The sequence below is a fragment of the Mercenaria mercenaria genome, chromosome 4 (genome assembly GCF_021730395.1).
Source record: "Mercenaria mercenaria strain notata chromosome 4, MADL_Memer_1, whole genome shotgun sequence".
Taxonomy (NCBI): Eukaryota; Metazoa; Mollusca; class Bivalvia; order Venerida; family Veneridae; genus Mercenaria; species Mercenaria mercenaria.
The window spans coordinates 18,198,289-18,220,491 of record NC_069364.1 but is presented as its reverse complement, the minus strand read 5'-3'; the positions used below and the strand labels follow the sequence as shown (position 1 = coordinate 18,220,491).

General features: G+C 35.1%; 1 protein-coding gene across 10 annotated transcripts in view; it reads right to left on the bottom strand.

Annotated features, from left to right (window-relative positions):
- LOC123551100 (alpha-taxilin-like) overlaps positions 1–19,012 on the bottom strand; it is a 71,068-nt gene extending 52,056 nt beyond the window's left edge. For 2 of the 10 annotated variants that reach the window (XM_045339798.2, XM_045339794.2), the window contains exon 1: positions 18,935–19,012. In XM_045339798.2, coding sequence (XP_045195733.2) covers positions 18,935–18,982 — 48 coding nt within the window. In that variant the 5' untranslated portion in view covers positions 18,983–19,012. Of the gene's footprint in view, positions 1–1,252; positions 1,595–8,282; positions 8,340–9,630; positions 9,796–10,234; positions 10,337–18,934 lie in introns of those variants that run through there. The other 8 variants (XM_053540590.1, XM_045339793.2, XM_045339800.2 and 5 more) reach the window with 6 other exon arrangements.
- Positions 19,013–22,203: the final 3,191 nt, after the last annotated feature.

Below are 22,203 nucleotides of genomic sequence, written 5' to 3'. Positions count from 1 at the left end.
CTTGACCTTAGACCTAGGACTGGTTCTTGCGCATGACATCGTCTCATGATGGTGAAACAAAATGTGCCAAGTTTCATTCAAAATCCCTTCATGCATGTAAGATTGCTCCGGACAAGTGTCGTGGACGACGCCCGCACCCGCCAGGGGCTTCCTTTAATACGTCCGTTTTTAAAACGGGCGTATAAAAAAGGGCCATAATTCTGACAAAATACAGGTTAGAGTTATGGTTCTTGGCCTACATAACATAGTCACCTAATGATGATAAACAAGTGTGCAAAGTTTCAAAGCTAAAGCTCTTATAGGTTTTGAGAAAAGGTGGACCTAAAAAAAATTAACCAAGAAACTCAAATTTTTTAAGTACAAAAAAAGCCATTATTCCGACAAAATGCATATCAGAGTTATGGTTCTTGGCCTACACAGTCATCTTACGACGATCAACAGCTAATATAGTTTTTATAATTTATAGCTGTTATAGTTTTATAACTCTTATAGTTTTTTTTTAAAAAAGGTGGAACTAAACAAAAAAGTACAAAAAGGGCCATAATTTTGACAAACTGCATTATCAGAGTTATGGTTCTTGGCCTACACAGTCACCTTATGATGATAAAGAAGTGTGCAAAGTTTCAAAGCTGATCACTATAAGCTCTTATAGTTTTTGAGAAAAGGTGGACCTAAACAAAAAATTTAACCCATGCCAACGCCGATGATCAAGTGATGACAATTTAATACCTCGTAGATTTTTTCAAAAGTCAGACAAGCTAAAATTGAAAAATGTCATAAAATGTTGGTCAAATGTGACTGACAATCTTTAAGTGAAATTTCTTATTTTAAGCTACTGTGAAATCATCAATGCTCCTGACGGATATAAGTTGTTGTGGATTTCCTGGTTAAATCCGAACCAACAATCAAAGTCCCCACTCATCTTATCTTCAACAGTTAAAATTTTTGATTTTGTACCCACATTAACAGCTAAGAAATGACTGCTCAGCATAATTTTCTGACACGTAACACTAAATTAGATGCTGCAAAACCTGATTTTCAATTTGTGCTTAGACTTCACTTGCCACAAGATTCTAAGCTTCTGCAGGTAATTTTGTCTAAAAACACGGTCCATTCACTGACTCTGAATTATTAAGCTCTCGGTTATTTGAAGCTACAATAAAAAAACACACAGTCTGTAACAGTTATAAATAACAAGTATAATTTTATGTAGTTTATTACAGTTAACAAATAATAATTCTAAGAAACATACATCTTGGAATGTATTAGATTTGACAATTGGTCGTCGACCCTCCATGTTTTTCTTGAAACACTTTGGTCTACAACACCCAGTACATCCAAACCATTTCCACATTGGGAATCAATTTCAAGTAAATCCACAAAATCACATTGCCAGATATTTTGCAAGCCTCTAAGAGATCTCATTAACTAATTTATTGTATGGAAACTTTCAGTTACATTATACTGAATCAAAATTTATCCAGCTTTCACAATAATTCAAACAGCAAAATCATGTAAATTTGATGAAAAATTAATCTGTATGACGTAAGAACACTAAACCAGAAAAATATCATTAAAACTTAGTTAGCTTTGCCAATCATTATCCTTATAGACACTGCTATAACAAATGGATCTTATCACAGGTTTGGATGGTGCAAGCGAAAAGATGCCTACATAAACCGAGCAAGCACATGTCATGGTTTTTTTAGTCTCATCTAATTATAATCATGCAAAACATTTGGCAGCATTCTACAGGGTTGCGGTGGAAACTACATTGTCATTGAGTCAAAGATTGTCTGTATCATGCTTGATACTATCTCTCATTCATAAAGAATATATCAGAGAACTTTGACTTTTAGCATCTTTTTTGTTTCCACAGTTCTTGTACATTTAGTTAGAAATTCCTTCATCATACACCAGCTTAGTACATTAGCAGCCATACAACAAGCTGCCATTTTCTGGTGCCACAAATAATTTGTACCACATTCTGCAATAGTTGCATGTCAACTGTGATTAATTAGTTCCGTTTATTCCACCCTGGACAAAGACAGTCAGTGACCTTAAAGGCACTGGCCTCCAGATCATTCAAAAATTTAAAAAAAGAGATTTTTTTAGATATCTGGAAATTAATGCTGTATTCCTTAAGAATGCTTTGAAACTTAAATACTGACAGACTATATGTTATGGAAACACATGAGAATTAGTTTTTACTACTTTTTACGATGAAAATCGAAAAGCACTTGTAAAGCTTTATTCGAGGTAAATTGCCTCCATTATAAATATCTATATCTAACGTGCATTGAACACTAAATCCTCTATAGCAGTATCGGTAACGACAGCGAAAAATTTATTGACGTGGCGGTTAGGTTCAATTTCCGACGCAGTCATCTTCTTTTCTTGATCTGGCATTTTTAAAATAGTTTAAAAACAAAAACTCATATTCTAATGTTCATAATATGACCAAACTTCAATTCGAAAGAAAGATAATTTTTTAGCCAAAATCTGGAGGGTTTAACCATTGTTCAATGTCCTTTTATTTATCATTTTTCTGGCTTGTTACTCAACACTGTGATATTCAGTAAAGGAAAACCTAACTTGTTACTTGAATTTGGTTACAAACTAGGAAGGAAATTCAGACTTATTACTTGACAAACAAGGAAGGAAATCTTGACTTATTACTTAAGTTGACAAACAAGGAAAGAAATCCAGACTTATAACTTGAGAAACAAGGAAGGAAATCCTGACTTATTAGTTGACAAACAAGGAAGAAAATCTTGACTTATTACTTGAGAAACAAGGAAGAAAATCCTGACTTAGTACTTGACAAACAAGGAGAGAAATCTTGACTTATTACTTGAGAAACAAGGAAGGAAATCCTGACTTAATAGTACCTGAGAAACAAGGAAAGAAATCTTGACTTATTACATGAGAAACAAGGAAGAAAATCCTGACTTAGTACTTGACAAACAAGGAAAAACATCCTGACTTATTACTTGACAAACAAGGAAAGAAATCTTGACTTATTACTTGATAAACAAGGAAGGAAATCCTGACTTATTACTTGACAAACAAGGAAAGAAATCCTGACTTATTGCTTGACAAACAAGGAAGGAAATCCTGACTTATTACTTGACAAACAAGGAAGGAAATCCTGACTTAGTACTTGACAAACAAGGAAGGAAATCCTGACTTATTACTTGACAAACAAGGAAGGAAATCCTGACTTATTACTTGACAAACAAGGAAAGAAATCCTGACTTATTGCTTGACAAACAAGGAAGGAAATCCTGACTTATTACTTGATAAACAAGGAAGGAAATCCTGACTTATTGCTTGACAAACATGGAAAGAAATCCTGACTTATTGCTTGACAAACAAGGAAAGAAATCCTGACTTATTGCTTGACAAACAAGGAAGGAAATCTTGACTTATTGCTTGATAAACAAGGAAGGAAATCCTGACTTATTGCTTGACAAAAAAGGAAGGAAATCCTGACTTATTACTTGAGAAACAAGGAAGGAAATCCTGACTTATTACTCGACAAACAAGGAAGGAAATCCTGACTTATTACTCGACAAACAAGGAAGGAAATCCTGACTTATTACTCGACAAACAAGGAAGGAAATCTTGACTTATTACTTGACAAACAAGGAAGGAAATCCTGACTTAGTACTTGACAAACAAGGAAGGAAATCCTGACTTAGTACTTGACAAACAAGGAAGGAAATCCTGACTTATTACTTGACAAACAAGGAAGGAAGGAAATCCTGACTTAGTACTTGACAAACAAGGAAGGAAATCCTGACTTATTACTTGACAAACAAGGAAGGAAATCTTGACTTATTAGCAAGGAAGAAATCAATTATATATGATAAGCTTGCTGCACCCTAAGTTTGGTGATAGTAAGTCCAAATTAAAATTATACACCGGAAATCACCTTTTCAATGACCACATACAGAAAAAAAATCTATTTTTAGTGACTATGACCTTAACCCAATGGCATTAAAATGACCTTTTTATCACAAAAAAAAGAAAAAAAACTTTGGATCTCAGTGGGGTTTGTACACCGACCAATCTTTTCCACAGCACAAAAAGTAGTGATGGCCCAACGCTCTAGACCACTGCGCCACTGTGGAATTTTGTATGAAGATTTATTAAGTCATGCTGGCCTTGAACTTGATCCCACTGAACCCACATATAATCCCAACCTTGGTTTTTCTATTATTAAGCTACCTATAGGACAAGTTTATTTTCAATACATCGATGTAAACTAAAGTTACTGAGCGGAAACCTTTCTTTTTCTATTTCAGCAACAGTGAACTCGATCTTGACCCTAGTGACCTCATAAGTCAAACTCCGTCTCTATGCAAGCTACCTATAAACCAAGTTTCATTTGAATCGGTCACTCCTAACTCAAGTTATTGAGCGGAAACCGAAAGCTGATGCCGCCCGCCCGCTTGCCGCCCGCCCGCTTGCTGCCCGCACAACAACATTCGCAAATCTCATAACCAGTTTTTTTGAAAACCTGGTAAACAAGAGCTGTCACAGGAGACAGCGCGCTCGACTATTTCGATATTGGATAGTGAAACTGGGCACATCTGAGGAAACTAGAGCTGTCAATGGAGTGTTTAATGACTCCAATTGTGGATGAAGATATTGCACAATAGCCTGAGTCTATGTCAAAAATATCAACTGAAGTAATAACAGAGGTAAAGAGAAAATGTACCACAACACTATATAAGTATGTCCTAAGCAAAAAGGAGCATAATTCATTAAATATTGGTGCCAGAGTTATGCAGCTTGTGTCATATAGTGTGGGTGATGATGTTGAACAACTACTTTAAGTTTGAATCAAATCCATTCAGTAATAACAGAGACAGAGTGAAAGTGTATCAAAACTTTAACTTAAAATTCTAAGTAAAAAGGGGGAATAATAAATGAAAAATTGGTGCCAGAGTTATGCACCTTGCATCATATGGTGTGGGTAATGATGTTGAACAATTGCTTAAGTTTGAATCAAATCCATTCAGTAATAACATAGACAGAGTGAAAGTGCATCAAAACTTTAACCTAAAATTCTAAGTAAAAAGGGGAATAATTCATGAAATATTGTGCCACAGTTATGCATCTTGTGTCATATGATGTGGGTGATGATGCTGAACAACTATTTTAAGTTTGAATCAAATCCATTCAGTAATAACAGAGGTAGAGTGAAAGTGCACCAAAACTTTAACCTGAAATTCTAAGTGAAAAGGGGGGATAATACATGAAATACTGGTGCCAGAGTTATGGCCCTTATGTCAGATGATGTGGATGATGATGAGGAATAAGTATTTCAAGTTTGAATCAAATCCATCAAGTAATTACAGAGACAAGTTGAAAAAAGAGAAAGTGCACCAAAACTTTAACCAAGGTGGGGACGCGGAAAGACGCCGACGCCGGGGCGAGTAGGATAGCTCTCCTTATGCTTTGTATAGTCGAGCTAAAAATGGCATTTAAGGCCATGTCTGTAAACAGTAGAGGTGCGCAGTATTACCGGTATACCGGTAACCATGGTACCATCTTCCCGTGGTACGATACCGCGGTACCATTGGGGAATACCGGTATTTTATCAACATTATCCCTACTTCTGTTTATTTTTAATTTACATTGTCTATGTAGCCTTCCGTAACAGCAATTGACACCATGCATGATTTTCCGATTTATATCTCTGGAATTCCCGTGCTACTATTATTAGTTTCCAAAAATAACCACCCAATGGTGCAATTGAACATGTATGATCGACCGCATGATCCCCAATCAAAACCTTCGAAAACTTCCAGATTATTCCGTATAGGTGGATGACGTCATGGGCGCACTTGTTTTTACTTTGCGTCTGGTAAATTCGGCGATTCCCGACTTCTTGTTTAAATGATGATAGTTTAAAATATCCCAGTATGTATTTGCACGTATTAAAAAAGAAATAAATAGTATGGAAAATGTTGAGTCGAAATTTATTATTTTTTGTTTGAAAACGATCTGATGAAGCCTTCATAAACGTTACTGGTTTATCAAACGGGTGCACGAATCGAACTTCAAACAAGCGCGACCTATATACATGTGACCCAGAGCTTCCCTAGAGACAATATGGCGTCTTCCGACGAATACACGCTGGTAAAAAATACTAAGGGTCATTAATCTAACTAGTCATTAGTCAAGTTAATATTCCAGTTTATTTTTTTCTTTAATTCTAGTCAAGTAACTAGTCTTCGTTGTTGCTCATAATAAATTAAGTATTTCTGAGAGTTTTTCAATATTTTTATGACCACTACCATAGCTTTAAGTCTTACCATAAATATGGTGGTATACCGTGGTATATACCGCGGTAATTAGGAAAAAACCGTGGTATACCGCGGTATTTTTTTCAAGGCAGTACCCAGCCCTAGTAAACAGCACATTTTTTCTCAACCTTACTGAAGTTTGCTTCACATCTTAATTAAGAATTAGAAAGAGAAGGCATACTATCATCTACTCTTCTGAATAATTGCTTTATTTCTCAGCACTATTTAGGTTATATGACACACTGTGTCTGTAACAACAATTTTGCAGTCATATAAATGAGTGTTTACTTGTATCAGTGATGGCAATGTCCAACTTTATAGTGCTGTCTCACTGGAATTTCATGCCTTATACAAGATACCTCATCCACATTACAATGATACTGGGTTGACCAGTCCTACTGCTATCCTCTTAATGATGAGCACTAACCGAAAAAGCTACCACTACCATTTTTCATGTCACTGGTATAAAGCTGCGACTACAAGAGCTGTCACAGGAGACAGCACGCTCGACTATTTCGATGCTGGATAGTGAAATTGGGAACATCTGAGGAAGCTGTAGCTGTAGCTGTCACTGGAGTGTTCAATGACTCAAATGTGGATGAAATTCTAAGTAAAAAGGGGATAAACTCATAAAATTACTGAGTTACTGACCTCGTGTCATATGATGAGGATGATGATCTGGAAAAAACTAATTTAAGTTTTAATCAAATTCATAAAGTAATGACAAAGATATAGTGAAAGTGCACCACAATTAACCTGAAATTCTAAGTAAAAAGGGGGCATAATTCATGAAATATTGGTGCAAGAGTTATGGCCTTTGCATCATATGATGTGGGTGATGATGTAGTACAACAGTTACTATTCTAAGCTTGAATGAAATACATTTGGTAATAACAGAGATAAAGTGAAAGTGCATCAAAACTTTAACCAGAAATCTGAAGCAAAAAGGGGAATAGTTAAAAAGAATATTGATTTTCAACCATGAGTTACTGTCCTTGTGTCATATGATGTGGGTGATGATGTGGTACAACTGTTTAAAGATTGAATCAAATCTGTTTGGTGCATAAAAACTTTAACCTGAAATTTTAAGTAAAATGGGGAGATAATTCATGAAATATTGGTGCCAGAGTTTTGATGACCTTTTTGCCATATGATGTGGGTGATGATGAAGAATAACTATTTGAAGTTTGGAGCAAATCCATCAAGTAATAGCAAAGATAAAGAGAAAGTGCATCAAAACTTTAACCAAGGTGTGGACGCGGAAGGACGCCGGGTCGAGGATAGCTCTCCATACTTTGTATAGTCAAGCTAAAAACCAATGATCTCCTGCACGCCAAGCGGGCGCTCTAACACTGGGCTACCAAGGCAGTATTTAGGTTAGGTAACAGCAGTCAGTTACTACGAAATAAGTGATATTCATGGGGACAATTGTTGTTGATTCAATCCGCAAAATTTAATCTGAATAAACAAGACTTAGTACATCTCTAATTCATTTTGTGTTCAAAATATGAAATCCACAAAATGCATATAATATCCCCATGTAATAACTGTTTTGATTATAACCACGAAACAAATCTAAGAAGAGCACCTCAATGTGTAGCAATACACGCCCAAAGGTGACCTTTGACCCCGACAAAAAATTGCAAACTAACGGACGGACACTGGCGTCATAACATAATACATCCCTTCACATGTATTGCCAGTGTTGTTTATTTCTGTACCAGAGCTAACTCCATTCTCTGCAAGTAACTGACATTTTTTTCTTTTTCTTAGCTCTCTTATCATGCTAAATGAATCGTAAAACACATTGCAGAATGACAAGCATGCTAAGTAAGACTATGAGTGAGGCACCATTTCACACTGTAAGAACCTGAAAACCTGGCTGGTGAAACCAGTGGAATGGCCATCTCTTCAATGTTAATTAAACCTTACACACATCTAATAGAGTTAAAAGCCACCTACTTCTCCACAACTTCTCCAAATGGAGCCAGCTACATTCCCCATCAACTAACCAACATGTACACTGGAAATGTGAACACTAGGTGACAGACATAATGATATTGTACAGGTAAATCAGAATTCTTACACAAATACCTGCTTGTAATGTAACCCAGGGAATATTGGTATGATAGAAATTTACGTTTTTGCTCAGGAATGTCAGGAGAGTCTACTGGCAGGTCTGTGTCGGGCCTTCAAGTCCAGGTTTACAATTTCTTTGATTAAGTACTGCACTTGGGGCGTATGTATAAACATGGTGGGTGAGGATGTGTTAAATCATGATGGGGGTGGGAGTGAAATTGATAACCTGGAAACATGAAACAAGGCACACTTTATTCTATCTGGCTTCACTCTACAAATCCTTTGTGTCCTCCTAAAGCATTTCATTTTTCACTTAAGTTTTCAGTAGCTGCCTAAGTTTTCTATTGTGTAAGCATTACAAAATACTGAATCACCCACTCTTTAACCTTAAAGCTGAATTTTTAAAATGGACTGGTCCACAATTCAATTTAGGAAGCACCACTTATGATTCAAAGGGGTGTTCACTGAAAATTCACAAATGTGCAGGCTAGTATCTTGGTTTGCACTGGCCGCAATGGCAAAATCACCTGCCGCCAGCAGGCTAAAGTTAAACGGCTACTTTTTTACCACATATACACCAAGCTTTAACAAAAAGGCCCAGAACCTTTTTAACTGTTTGTTTATCAGCAGCAATGAATCAATTACATACATACATATAAAGTACACTAGCCTCTCTATTTCCTGCAAGAAATAAGACAAAGTTCTAAGTGAACACAAATTCTCTACAGCAAAGTCAACACTTGAGTTTTCTTACAAAAAAACTTTCGCAAAAAATAATCTCTTTACAGTACGGAATGCATACAGCAATTACAAAGGCATACAGGATGTAGTAGCAGATCATTAAAACATATCCATAAAGCTCTTTGAAAAGGTAAGGTGTGTAGACAGTACATAATCTTAGATAATCTCTACCTAGTAAATTAATTAAGTTGTGCTAACCAAAAGAAAACACAAAGCATATCTTTTTTGTCTGAGAAAAAAAAAATGATCTGAAAAAGATAAAAGGCAAGCGAATATTGAAAATGAGTCAGTTTTCAGAAATTCTGGTAAAATAATTTAAAGGAGGTCAAACTTACTAGTACTTTGATCATGTAATGGTTTTGTTAGAAATTTTATTGTCTGATCATTTGATGCTTATGTAAAAATATTTGTGTTCACTGAGCAAGTTAGAATTTTCACTGAAGGTAATTTATCCCCATTGCTTTACAAAGTAGGACTTGTGAACTCTTACCATATATACAATAACTAAACTTTGTCCAATTTCCTCCACCAGTTAAAGTTTAAAACATCACATTTCAAATTAAACATAATCCACAGTTTACTTTCACTTCAAGTAGGGTGACACACAGTTACTTGATGTATTATAACTCAACAGTTTTTCATTTCTTTCATATTCTTGCCACTGGCTTTCTTTCAAAACACTGAATACAGAAAACTGGCCTGGAAACATTTCAAAGCCCATTTATCAGATTTTTTTCTGCTCAAGGGAGACAATTTTACATGCCTCAGAATTAATCACCTCAGAATACATGCCCTTTGTCACCCAACTGCTGCTGATTCATTTAAAAATTAATTAGCTTCCACACCCACACCTGGCCAGCCACCATATTTATAATAATGCAGTAACTATTACTGTTTGAGACAAAACTTTGATACAAATACTTAAAAGTAATGACAAAATTTGAAGAAAATTGGACTAAAATATAACTCATGCAGATCAACATTATATATATATCAGAAATGGGTGGAGAGTCATAAAGAATTACAACACTTGATCATTACCAAGTTACATGAAAAGGTATTTAAGATATCAGTTAAAATACTAAAACAGCTACCTTCATTTTCCAATTACATACACCTCCAGCAAGTCCTTTTTTAGTAGTCAGACCAAAAATGTCTGTAAAACCACAACAGGCACTCATTTAGGTTAAAATATACATTCCAATTAACTCTAAAATGTTTTAAATGATTAGATCTTTTCCAAACAATCCACTGAAGCCACTATATAGCACCCTAAAAGCTCAATTTTACAGAAAGTCATTTACGTTTCAAAGCTTTACCATATTCAAAACACTATCTTGAAAATCATGAAAATGTGTACAAATTCTAGGAGAAACAAAAATGCAATGAATGAATCAGGTTACACCTGGGCTGCAGATTCAAGGAACTGTTTTGTGTACATGTATGTCTATGAGTAATGATGAATCAAATGGTTCAAGTGCAGACCTCTTCCCCACATGTTTTCACTAATTGTCTAGGATAACAAAATCCAGGTGAGCATAATACAAGAAATGATAAAACAGACGTATTCAAATAATGATATATTAATAAAACTGTGTTTATGTGATAGGTGCATCCAAGGGGCCCCATTTTTCTGTACTTATAGGTAACACATGTGTACACTCTTTGGAAATAACCTTTACTCACACTCTTGAAGTTGCCACAAAAACATAGTAATATTTCTATGTTAGCTGGCATGAAATAATTATGTTTTGCTGATCTTCGACCAAAAGGAGCAGGGAATTAATATACAATTTTGTCTGTTTATACAGATCCTGGCAAGCCATAAATTTATACATTTCTTATAAAACTACATTAAGACATCAACCAAATAATTATAATCATGTGCATTTGCTAATTCCTGATTTTTAAAAAAAATTATGATGTTTCTGTGGTTGGGAAGGCTATGCACAGTGCACACATGGTTAACACAATTAGCACATTAGGAAAGGCCAAATCACAAATAAAACCCCAGATGCAGCTGAACAACATATGACTCCAGATCAAATACTTTTTGAGATACAAACACAAACTTATCTATATACAGACCCTTAATGCATATTTTTGACAAAGTCAAGGGCCATAACTCTGGTCAAGCATAATCCCTAACAAAACCACAGGAACAAAAATTCACATGTGAAAAATATTCCTATATGGTTTCATGAGTCTAGGTCAAATTTAATACTTTTCAATTTTTGAGACACATGAGATACAGACTTGTTAAGGTTTAACCGCTTTTATGCATATTTTGTTACTAGGTCAAGGACCATAACTCTGGTCTGACAGAGTGAAATCCCAAATGGAACATCAAGAGCACAGCTTCACATACAGTTCCCTAATGTTTCAAAAAGGGTCATTTTGCAGATGACATTAAAAACTAATTGAAATGTAAATTAGGACATACTTTTGCTGCACCTATCATCAATCAAGAACAATGCAGCACTTCAATGGGCAATTGTAAACAAGCACTTTTTTTCTTTTATTATGTGACTCAGATAAACACAGTAAGATCCTAGTTAAAAAAGTGTGCTTTTTCCCCAAAGAAAGCAAACAATCCCCAAAATCAAAAGACCAAAAAATAAAACAAATAGTAATGTCTTATCCAAAAACAGCATCCAAAATTTTATCATCTTTTCTTGAGAATATTTACTAAAATATATTCCAAAGTTCTGTGCCAAATGTTTCTCCTAGCAGACAACATTCTGACTGTCATACCTTGTGATGGTGCTGATGATTAAATTCAGTTATCTAAACTGCTATGCAATAAGTAAACTACAGGGAACTTTTCGTAAACACAAATATTATGATGTGGACAATGCAAATACATTTTTGTGGTATTTTAAATGTATCAAATAGCACTTTAACAGGATTTGTCCACAATTATGAATCTATTCAATCTAATTCTGTCTACTGCGAGTGGATGTAAAAAAATATATTTTTTTTAATTTACTTCTGTCTTTCATAACAAAATATAAGTGCTACAAACAACAGAGCTATAAAAGTCATCTCAAAAACACCTGTATACCAGGAGATACAACTGCTATACCACCTACAGCTGATATTAATAGTGCCTTTTTATCACTAAGTGGCCTGATATTTGGGGGGAAAAAAGCATGGCATTTGGGCAACAAATAAGGAAGAAAAATTTTGATGTAGACAACTTTCATAGAAATCTGCATGATTTGAGGGATGGCCCCTGCTGTACAAAGAAATGCAACCCAGACTGATAGTGCATCTCTTTCTATTACAGTTTTAATTCGCGCCCCCACTCCCCAGCTCCACCCCAAATTTTTATATCATCATTTTCACTATGGCCATCTTTAAAATCTGGAGAAAAAGCCTTGGTAACAGACAGACACAGGTACATTGTATATGGGTTTCTTACTGTATCTAGTATTGTTTTACCTAAAATCAATATCTCATTCAGACTAAAGTAAGGTTGCTACAAATTATATATGGATGTACTTTATGTTTCCAAATTTCTTCAATTGCTCATAGAAATTGAAATTCTCCCCTTGTAAGGATCAAAGGGCATTTCCTACATTATCAAACAATCCTTTCAACACAATGTACATACATTCATATAGATATACAAGCATAATCTCAACAAAAAGTAGGTTTTGCCTTTTGTTTTCCAAATAAATAATTTATTTATATCTATCAGGTCTAAGATATCGATATTTTTTTCAGACATTTTGTAACTAAACATAATTATGGACAATATAAAAGTATCAAGTCTTTTGACAGTCTATAAATTTACAGACTTGATGTACCTAAGTACAATTTAACTCAAAATCTCGGCTTAAAATTAATTATGGTTAAACGGGTTTACAGCCTGCAGGAATAAATAAAGGCAATTTGTGATTTTCATCCATTATTTTTCAAAAATATGAAAAAAATGGAAGTGATCCAAATTGTCTGAAACTCTACTATCAGTTCTATCTATGCATGCTGTAAGTAAAACATTTCAATTTAACTTGCTGTTTTGAGTGAAACTGAAATTTCAACTGATGTAATACAGTCTGTAAATATAAATGTACTCAGACTGTACTTGGTCAAACAGTTTGAAAACTTCTAAAAGCGCATTCTGTAACTTATTCGTCCTCTAAATTGCAAAAGAAGGTCTGTACTCTTAGACAATCCTATACAGTTGTGTCTAGTGGTATGGATCCATACCCATATACATGTACTCTTTTACAAAATGTAATCACAATACTCAAATTCCAACCCTGTATCCTCAATATAGATATACATTTTGTATTTAAAGTTTTATATCAATGTTTTAAAACTATTGCCTCATTTTCCATTTGAAACAAAACTGTAGACTTTATCCGCAATACCTGAAAAAGGATTCCAAACCAAAATACAAGCATGCGAGTGATTGTGTGAAGTTTGCCATAAGCTTGCGCAAGCTTACTGCAATCTTGAAAAGATTGCAGTCATGTAATATAAGCAGACGCTCGCATAGAAATTAAGTTTGTGGGTAAGTCTTGCTTCACAAGCTTGCAGTGAGGCATCCTGTGATCTTATTAACAGGATTGTCTAGGGGTATGGATCCGTACCTCTAGAATCAGACAGTACCTCTAGAATCAGATTTAGTGTTTTGTTTTTTAGGTTGTTTTGCGGACTGAAATTCAGCCCCATTCTCCTGTCCAATAAGTATGTTTTTCCACCTATTTCTGAAAAAAAATTCCCCTCAAAATTTTTTTTTACATACCCCAACCAACAAAACCCTTTTTAGATGTACTTGATAACGTAAAATGTACCACTTAAAACATGAGACCTGCTTTTAAATCATTTTAGTGCAACATACTACGCGTACTGGAGAAGAATAGAGTTTGCCAGTTTGCAGTCATTTACATGTCAATCACTTCAAACACCTCCATGACCTCGAAACAAATCTTTGAAGCTTACCGAAATGTCATCGAGAATTGTGCGTGTACATTTCGCTACGGCCGGAGTTTATCGATAAGCATGTTTCGAAAACTCTAATAGGCCTAAATAAAATTTTTGTTTGTTTGCCGCTTAATTTTTTTTTTCCAGTTCATTAAATATTTTTGTCTTGTGTCATCCTGTTGATTTTGTAGTCTTGTTATTGCTTTAAAATTCATAAAGAGTGCCCTCAATAGGCAAAAGTTTTACGTGACGTGTTTTCTCAGTACTGTTGCTGAAATTATTGATGTAACAGAATCGTGTCATCGGTTTATTTTACTGTGTCATGCACTAATGTATAAGTATATTGTGTTTGTTGGTTTAGCGTTGCACATTCAAGCTATGTCATAACCGGTGGGCATCTGGGAAGAACCATCGACCTTCCGGAAGCAAGCTAGATGGCTTCCTAACATGAAAAATTCAACAATCCGGATGAGGCTCGAACCTACATTGGTCAATGGCAAGTGATTCGAAGTCAGAAGCCTAAACACACTCGGCCACAGAGGCCCCATGTATTTGAGTTTGACAATGCACACTCGCATACTGTAATCGTGCGTATGTCATGTATAGGAAAGCATTTTATCGGAAACATTCATCTAAAGAAAGAATGCTATGAAATAAGAACTAACTTCTGATCATTTCATTACATCCAGCAATAGAAAAAAAAACCCTAATTTTAATTAATCTAAATCAGGTATGTCATTTTGCGCTATCTTGAAAGGACGACCTTAGTGGTCTTGTTTGAAGATATCAGGAACATAAACAGATACATTATTCTTGAAGATATACAGCACTCAGGGTTTTTTCTAGCTAATTTGGGAACATAGCCTATACCCCCAAAATTGGGAATTTTGACGCGTAAATGTTTCAAATTGGGAAATATTTAGTCCCATAGGATATAGTAAAGATGTGTTTAAGCACTTTCTCATACACTTGTTTCACATTGTCACGATTGTACAACCTCTTTTAACATACTTTCATTACAAAATTGTCCATAATTTGGTCAATGTTTGTGCAATTTTGATGAAATTTTTTTCAGAATGCAGACTGGGAATTTTTACACTCATTTTGGAAAAAATACATACTTTTTGGCATTGGGAATATAGCCGAATAACGGCTATAAAAACGGCCAAAAAAAAACCCTTGGCACTTTTAGAAATATCGACAATTGTAACCTGTGAAAATTTTAAAACAGTCTGTTGAAAAATGTGGAGTGGTGCAAGCTGCCATAAACAAAAAAGTATAATATGCATTTTTACATGTATTTGTTATCAGTTGTTAAGATACATAGCGAAACATGTTTTATGAGTACTGTGTTGGCTTAAAAATATATATATGTAATACATTGCCTGCAATTTTTACACGTCACATGTTTTCTTTGAAAAGACGTTACGAACATTTGATGTACACTACAACTGTTGTATATGGGCTTGGTAATATACCTATTAATTGAATCGTCCTGTTGCCAAAGCCAGTTTGCATCTCGAAGTGCTTTTTAGTTTGCTTAACATGTAATTAAGAATATTTTCATTTAGTGCTAATGCTGGGTAATTGACTGTAGAGATAAATATTGTCATTATCTGTTTTTTCCGCTCTCAAAATACTTGTGACAAGAACAGCCTAAAGAAAACTTGACTATTGTCAAAAATTCGATTTAATCAAACAAGAGACTATTTCTAGACGGAATAATTCATACGCTTTTACGGACAGTCTTTATTTTATTCTTATTACTCATAAAAATCGTCAATATAAAAAATTGTGTATCCAAAATATATCACAAAGTGTTAATTTTCGCGTCATACCCATTTAATAAAAATGTTTTAAAACATGTACGTCCAGAGCTCCAGATAAGCTGCGTATTTGCGTATTTACGCAATTAAAATTGCTGAAAACCCAATTGAATTCATACAGTGTGCGTACTGATACGCAATTAAAATTCCTAATACCCAATTCGTAAAAAATAGCTTGCGTATCGCATTTTCCTTATAACTAGAACGGGTACGAGACTTTAACGCTAGATTTGACTGACTGGTTATACGTTACTGCAGAACAGGTTGCAATTTATCGGAAAAATAACAGGACCATTCAGTCGGCTGATCGGTGTTATTTGGACGCTTTGTAAACAATTTTACGCCGATAAAATGTAAAGAGGTTGCAGGAAAAAACATTGTTGCAGCACAAACAAACAAATTAGTGGGATAATTTGCTGTTCAACAATGACAGTTATCTGTTTGTGACGATGTAGTGTCACCAACACTGGATGACATCTTTTGGGAGAATGCATATTGCGGTGACCACATCGTTCGGGATATTGTGGATGAACTGATCTCAGACTGCATTAAAAGTGAAAAAGAAGACAACAGTATGAAACATTCATTACAATTTTAAATACATTTTTATATTAAACATTGAAGGGCGCCATTAAAATACTTAGTCAGTCCTGTTTAATGATATATACCATGTATACTGTAAGCAAAAAAATACTCAATTGTTAGTGCGAGATTGGTAAAATACCCAATTGGTTTTAGCAAATACCCAATTACTTCTGAAAAGGCTGGGTAATGATATTATTTTTACCCAATTCAAATTTCCAATACCCAATTCAGACAAAAAGTGATGGGTAAATACCCAATTGCACCAAAAGCTTATCTGGAGCTCTGTACGTCCATGAACATGCTCAATCAAACCGAGCCTGCAACATTTTCGTTTATGTCGTGTTTGGAGACCTGTGGTTTTCCACTTTTATTTTGCCAAGACATGTACCATACAATATCTTTTTCCTTAGTGCTATTAAATTCCTTGAAATTTAAGAACGAAATCAGGACTAATGTTCGAAGAATCGTCAGTCTGTTCGGCGTCATGAGACACATTAAACTTAAGATGCCCTTGACTGAAAATGATACTTTTAAAATTGTATTTTGTTAAAACAGTGCTATATACATTATCTACAATAACCCCATCCTGTTCGTTATAATTAAGAGTGACACATTTTCTGTATGTGTTGTATAACAAGAGCTAGTTTATATGTGTTTTGGCGGGAAAGTTGATGTACCTTCGGTTGACTGCGTATACTGCATAATATGTTGACCTTACATTTTCGTGTAAATAGAAATGGTGAACAGTTATCTTAAATCAGAAACTAATACATAAATTAAAACACAACTAATATTTGATTGGCCTACACGCTTGTCATTGTAATCTTGAGTTAACGACGGCTGGTGACTGTGAGTGTGACATAGTCCTATACACTGCGCATTGGTGAGCTGTCAATCAGTTACTCTCAGTGATTTTTTTACTTTTTTTGGCAACAGCCCATGCCTTTTCAATTGGGAATTTTTAGCGCGATAAACTTCAAAATTGGGAAAAATTAACAAACCTTAATAAAGAAATCATTTTGAAAAGTTTTATTTTAAGGTAAATTTATTTCATTGAAATATGCACAGAGGTTAAACAGACAGGAAAGACAGGTTATTTTCTGATGTTACAGGATCTGATGGCTCAGATAGCTTAGGGTCACCATGAGCTTCTGTTGATTTCTGAGGGTCATTTTGTGGGGACTCAGATTTCTTGGGACAGATCACTTTGCTTTTCCGACCTTTGATTTGAATTTAATTTCTCTCTAACTTTACCAAAAGATGTTCGAATGACCGGAGTACCGATGGCGTGTTTAAGTTTTATTTTCTTATTATAATATTTGGAATTATGCGACATTTTTTGATAATTTAGGTCAGTTTCTAACAATTTTTTCCCAGACTCATTTTGACGCATGAAAAAGTGTTTAGCGACAGTGATGAAAGTCATACTAAATGCCGTACTATGCCGTGACCCGTTTTAATTTATGTAAACAACGCGTTTCGAGTTGGCAACAAAATTCTGCGAATAAACTATAATTAGAGTCGGAATTTTTATGATTATTTGCATTGTTTTAGTTTAACTTTCACAAGAAATCAATCTAATTGGGAAAAATCATCTTGTTTTGGGGCATTTTTAAGCATTTTTTGGGAAATTTGACCATTTTTGTCAGTTGGGAAGACGACGAATTTCGGAGTCAAATCGGCGCAAAAAAAATCACTGACTGTCTGTGTGACAGACAGAGTACAGCAGCGCTCTTCGATTCTGGTTATGACATCAGATTTTGTCTCAGCTTAAAATGTCAAAACTCTATACTTCTCCTTTACGCGTATTTATAAAAAATATTGCTTTTATCACGATGCAATTTTTCCACTATTTTAGTTCAAATTTCCCCTCCTTACAGGCCCCGCCACCAATCCCCCAAAACTTAAAAGAACACTAAAATTCTAGAGGTATCACTAGACACTTCTGAAAGGAAAAATTCTAGAATCTAGGCAACTCCTTTTATAAAAAGTACTTGCATTTTGCAAATATGCACGCTTAAATTTGAACCCTTATCACCACTTAGTGAATGTATTAAAACTACTGAACCATTTTCATATGAAATACCTGGTCCCAGGGACGCCGGTTCCCACTCCTAGACAAATTCACCATATTCAGTCTTGCCTATTGGTGTTGATCCGTACATTAAGAATCAGATTCTACAGGTACAGACCCATACCCACTCGACCCTTCCATATGTCAAGAGGTCCATAATTTCTTAAATTAAATTTATAGAACACCCAATATCGTTTCTCAAGCCCATGCATGTTTCTATGAGAGATTCCGACCTTGTTTTTGTTTGCTATTTCTGGCAATTTTTTACCAATCTGTCAATAAAAGCTTGATTCGATTACAGAATAAAACATTTAAAAACTGAATTTTACTATGAAAAACACGATTAAACAACAGTTAACAATAAAAATTCTAACTTTTTCGCAAGTAAAATTCTCAGGATTTCCAGCAAAGGTGGCTGCCATGTTATGACGTCAGCGGCGATATCATAAAATATTTACACTGCGACAATAGATTTGCCTCTAGGCGTGAATACACTAATTCCTTTTCTGGTATTATCACACTAAATAAAAGCCTGTGACTTACATTTTCTTGAAGAATATTGTTAATACAGAATAAAAATCAAACAAAAGATGCAAGAAAAATAGTTTCTGCAGCACAGCCCAAATTAAACTGGTGGTAAGAAAATAGCTCTACCCGAAATTGCATGTGATTCCAGCAAATAATTGCAATGAAAGTAAGGAAAATAGCCCTAGCAAACAAAAATAAACAAAAAAAAAAAAAAAAAAAAAAAAAAAAAAAGAAACATCGGAGAATTATTTGAAGTCACCATTAAGCGACGACCATTTTCAATAGAAAAAGTGAAACTCCGCAGGTCGCTCAACACAACAAAAACGAAAATGTTGCAGGCTCGGTTTGATTGAGCCTGTTTATGGACGGTAGTGGAAATGCACGCTACCGTCCACGCCCTCTAGCCCCGGGTTGAGCAGAACTCAACATTTACACATGTTAAAAAGTACAAAAAACAATTTAGAGACATCCGCAGATGTGTTCATACGGCGGTGCACATGGAACCTTCAATGCTACATTAATGTGTAATTCCATGAAAAGCGGCTAATTTGGTTTTCTCATGGCGCGGCTCATATATATTTTATTGATTGAGCTTCAAACAACTGTGAACAGATAATGTTTTCTTAAAGGGTAAGCTGTATTGTTAGACAGTATAATCTGTTGCAAGACTTCTGTGGAAATAGCTTACGTCATAAACCTGAATCCCCTTGTACAAAGCTTCTGATACGGAGTGATCTCCCGTAAACGATTTACAGTCAACCCGTCCCCCAGACAACTCGCCCCCCAGTCAACTCGTCCCCATCCCATTTTGGTCATTTGGTATCCCGTGAAGATTTCAAATTGGTCATTTCAGTCCCTGCTTTTCGGCCCCTCCTTTTTAGTCTTATCTTTTGCCAAAGTTTCCTAGATTATGATTAATATAATGATGATGTCAAATATGTGTTCTGTAAAATATGTTCTACATAAAAAAACATGAAAATTTTACGTTAAAAACTACATTTTGATTTGTTTTAGTATGTAAAAGTGCAGAGTGCATGCACGTTTCGTAGCTTAAAGTGTACATTGGTTAATGCGGCCGTGTATCTTTTTTAAAGACACTTCTTGTATAAATATTTGATTGTTTTTCATAAAATGTTCTCCCTCCTTTATAGACGGTCAGTTGCTTAAGTTGAGAGAACTTGTGGGGCAACTTTTTGACCCTTTACACATATACAAAAAAAATGAAATATTCATTTATTTATGTATATATTGGAAATACAATATGTTTACACTGTTTGAAAATGCATTCCACCAGCTAATGCTAACTTTGATCGGATAAAGCCAAGTATTCCACCCACGCTGCAGTGGTCACCAGATGATTTTTATTATTTTGGGGTCAGTAGGTCAAGGATCAATGTCACAGTGACCTAGAGATTTCCGCTTTGACTCTGATAAATGTCCATTTCTGGTCTAAGTATGGTTTCTCTTCTTCGGAAGGAGCGTGTCCCTAGGAAACAGAATGGCTATACATTCCACAAGGACAACAGCTGTGTCCACAACGTTTACATAAGATGATGGAATTCCAGTCTTTTATTACAGGAAACTATTCGAAACGTTCACAGTTGACTTAGTGCTGTAAAAGATTCTTTTGGTATTTAAATGTGCAACACCCCTCACGCTCCCTCCCAAGCACCGGCTTAAGCGGAATTCTGTTGCAGTAAAATAAATGTACTCCATGACCCCAAATGACCAGAAAATATAACAACACTGATTCCAAGAATGGAGAGATCTGCTGTGATAGTCAATAAAATCTGTGAAAAGATCCTTTGGAAGCATAGGATGCAACCAAGTAACAAAATAGCAGACTCTGTTTAACAGAGTCTGTTCATGAGAGGTGATGAAAGTGCAACACCCCTCACGCCCCTAGCACCGGCTTAAGCGGAATCTATTATAGTAAAATTGAACGTTCTCCATGATCTCGAGGGACCAGAAAATATAACAACATTGAGTCCAAGTACGGGAATACTTTTTACATCCGCCGCAAAAAGACTGCTATTGTGATATTTAATAAATCCTTTGGAAGCATGGAACGCAACAAAGCAACATAACAGCAGACTCGGTTTGATTGACTCTGTTCATGAAAGGTTGGCGGTTGTTTTTACTGAGTGTGGCTCTTGTCATTGTTTGTTAAGTCATCTGTCGCTAGATTTTTGATAGTTCCATTTGAACATTTCAACTTTACGTCAATTGCAACTGTATAGACATGGCTCACAAAGTATCACATGTCGTCCACATTCAGTGCACGGACAATTGTAAAGCTGTTTCATTTAACAATTTATAATGTAATTGAAAATTGTCTTTGACAGTTCTGACTGTTCGTTTGAGGTGAAGAACAAGACACAGTTCCAAAGGAGTAGTCACGTTCTAAAAACCACAACCTCTAAAGAGAAAAAAACTTACAAGAGAGTATTATGTAAACATGATTGACATGTACACAACAAGAAACAGACAAAGTCGAAGTTAAAGAAAACAAATAACGAATATAACTGAGCACCGCACTGTGACGGTCAGTATAAAAAAAGAACGAAAAACAAACAAACGTCACTTGGTGTTAAATAGATTAACTCAGTTTCAATCCTCACGATGTTTCAAAACATAGAGAACAGTGTAAATTAAAGTGATACACCATTCTACAACATGGAAATAGGGATCATGTGGACATACATGTTAACTGATGTAGAATGTAGAAATCAGTACGCCGCTAGGGAGTATAAAGTCTAATTTACTGGTAGCTAACATCAATACTGGCAGTGAAAATTAATTTACTCCTGACCAGGTGAATTCGTTTCACACGTTACAATAGGCAAAAATATGCTCGTAAATGAAAACACCATGTTCATCGCACGTAACGAAGGATTGTGTAAACTTTATAAGCATTTGTATTTGGCGATTTGACATTTTTTGTAAGAAAGCAATCTTCGTGGAATGCTGTTTTACGATAGTGCATTTCTTTTCCTTACTCGAGTAAAACACGCATAAAACATAAAATTATATATGGATATTCCACTGAAAGTAATTTTACTGTATGAACGAAATCACTGATTAAGCTTTCAAATCTAGAAATATTGAACAAATC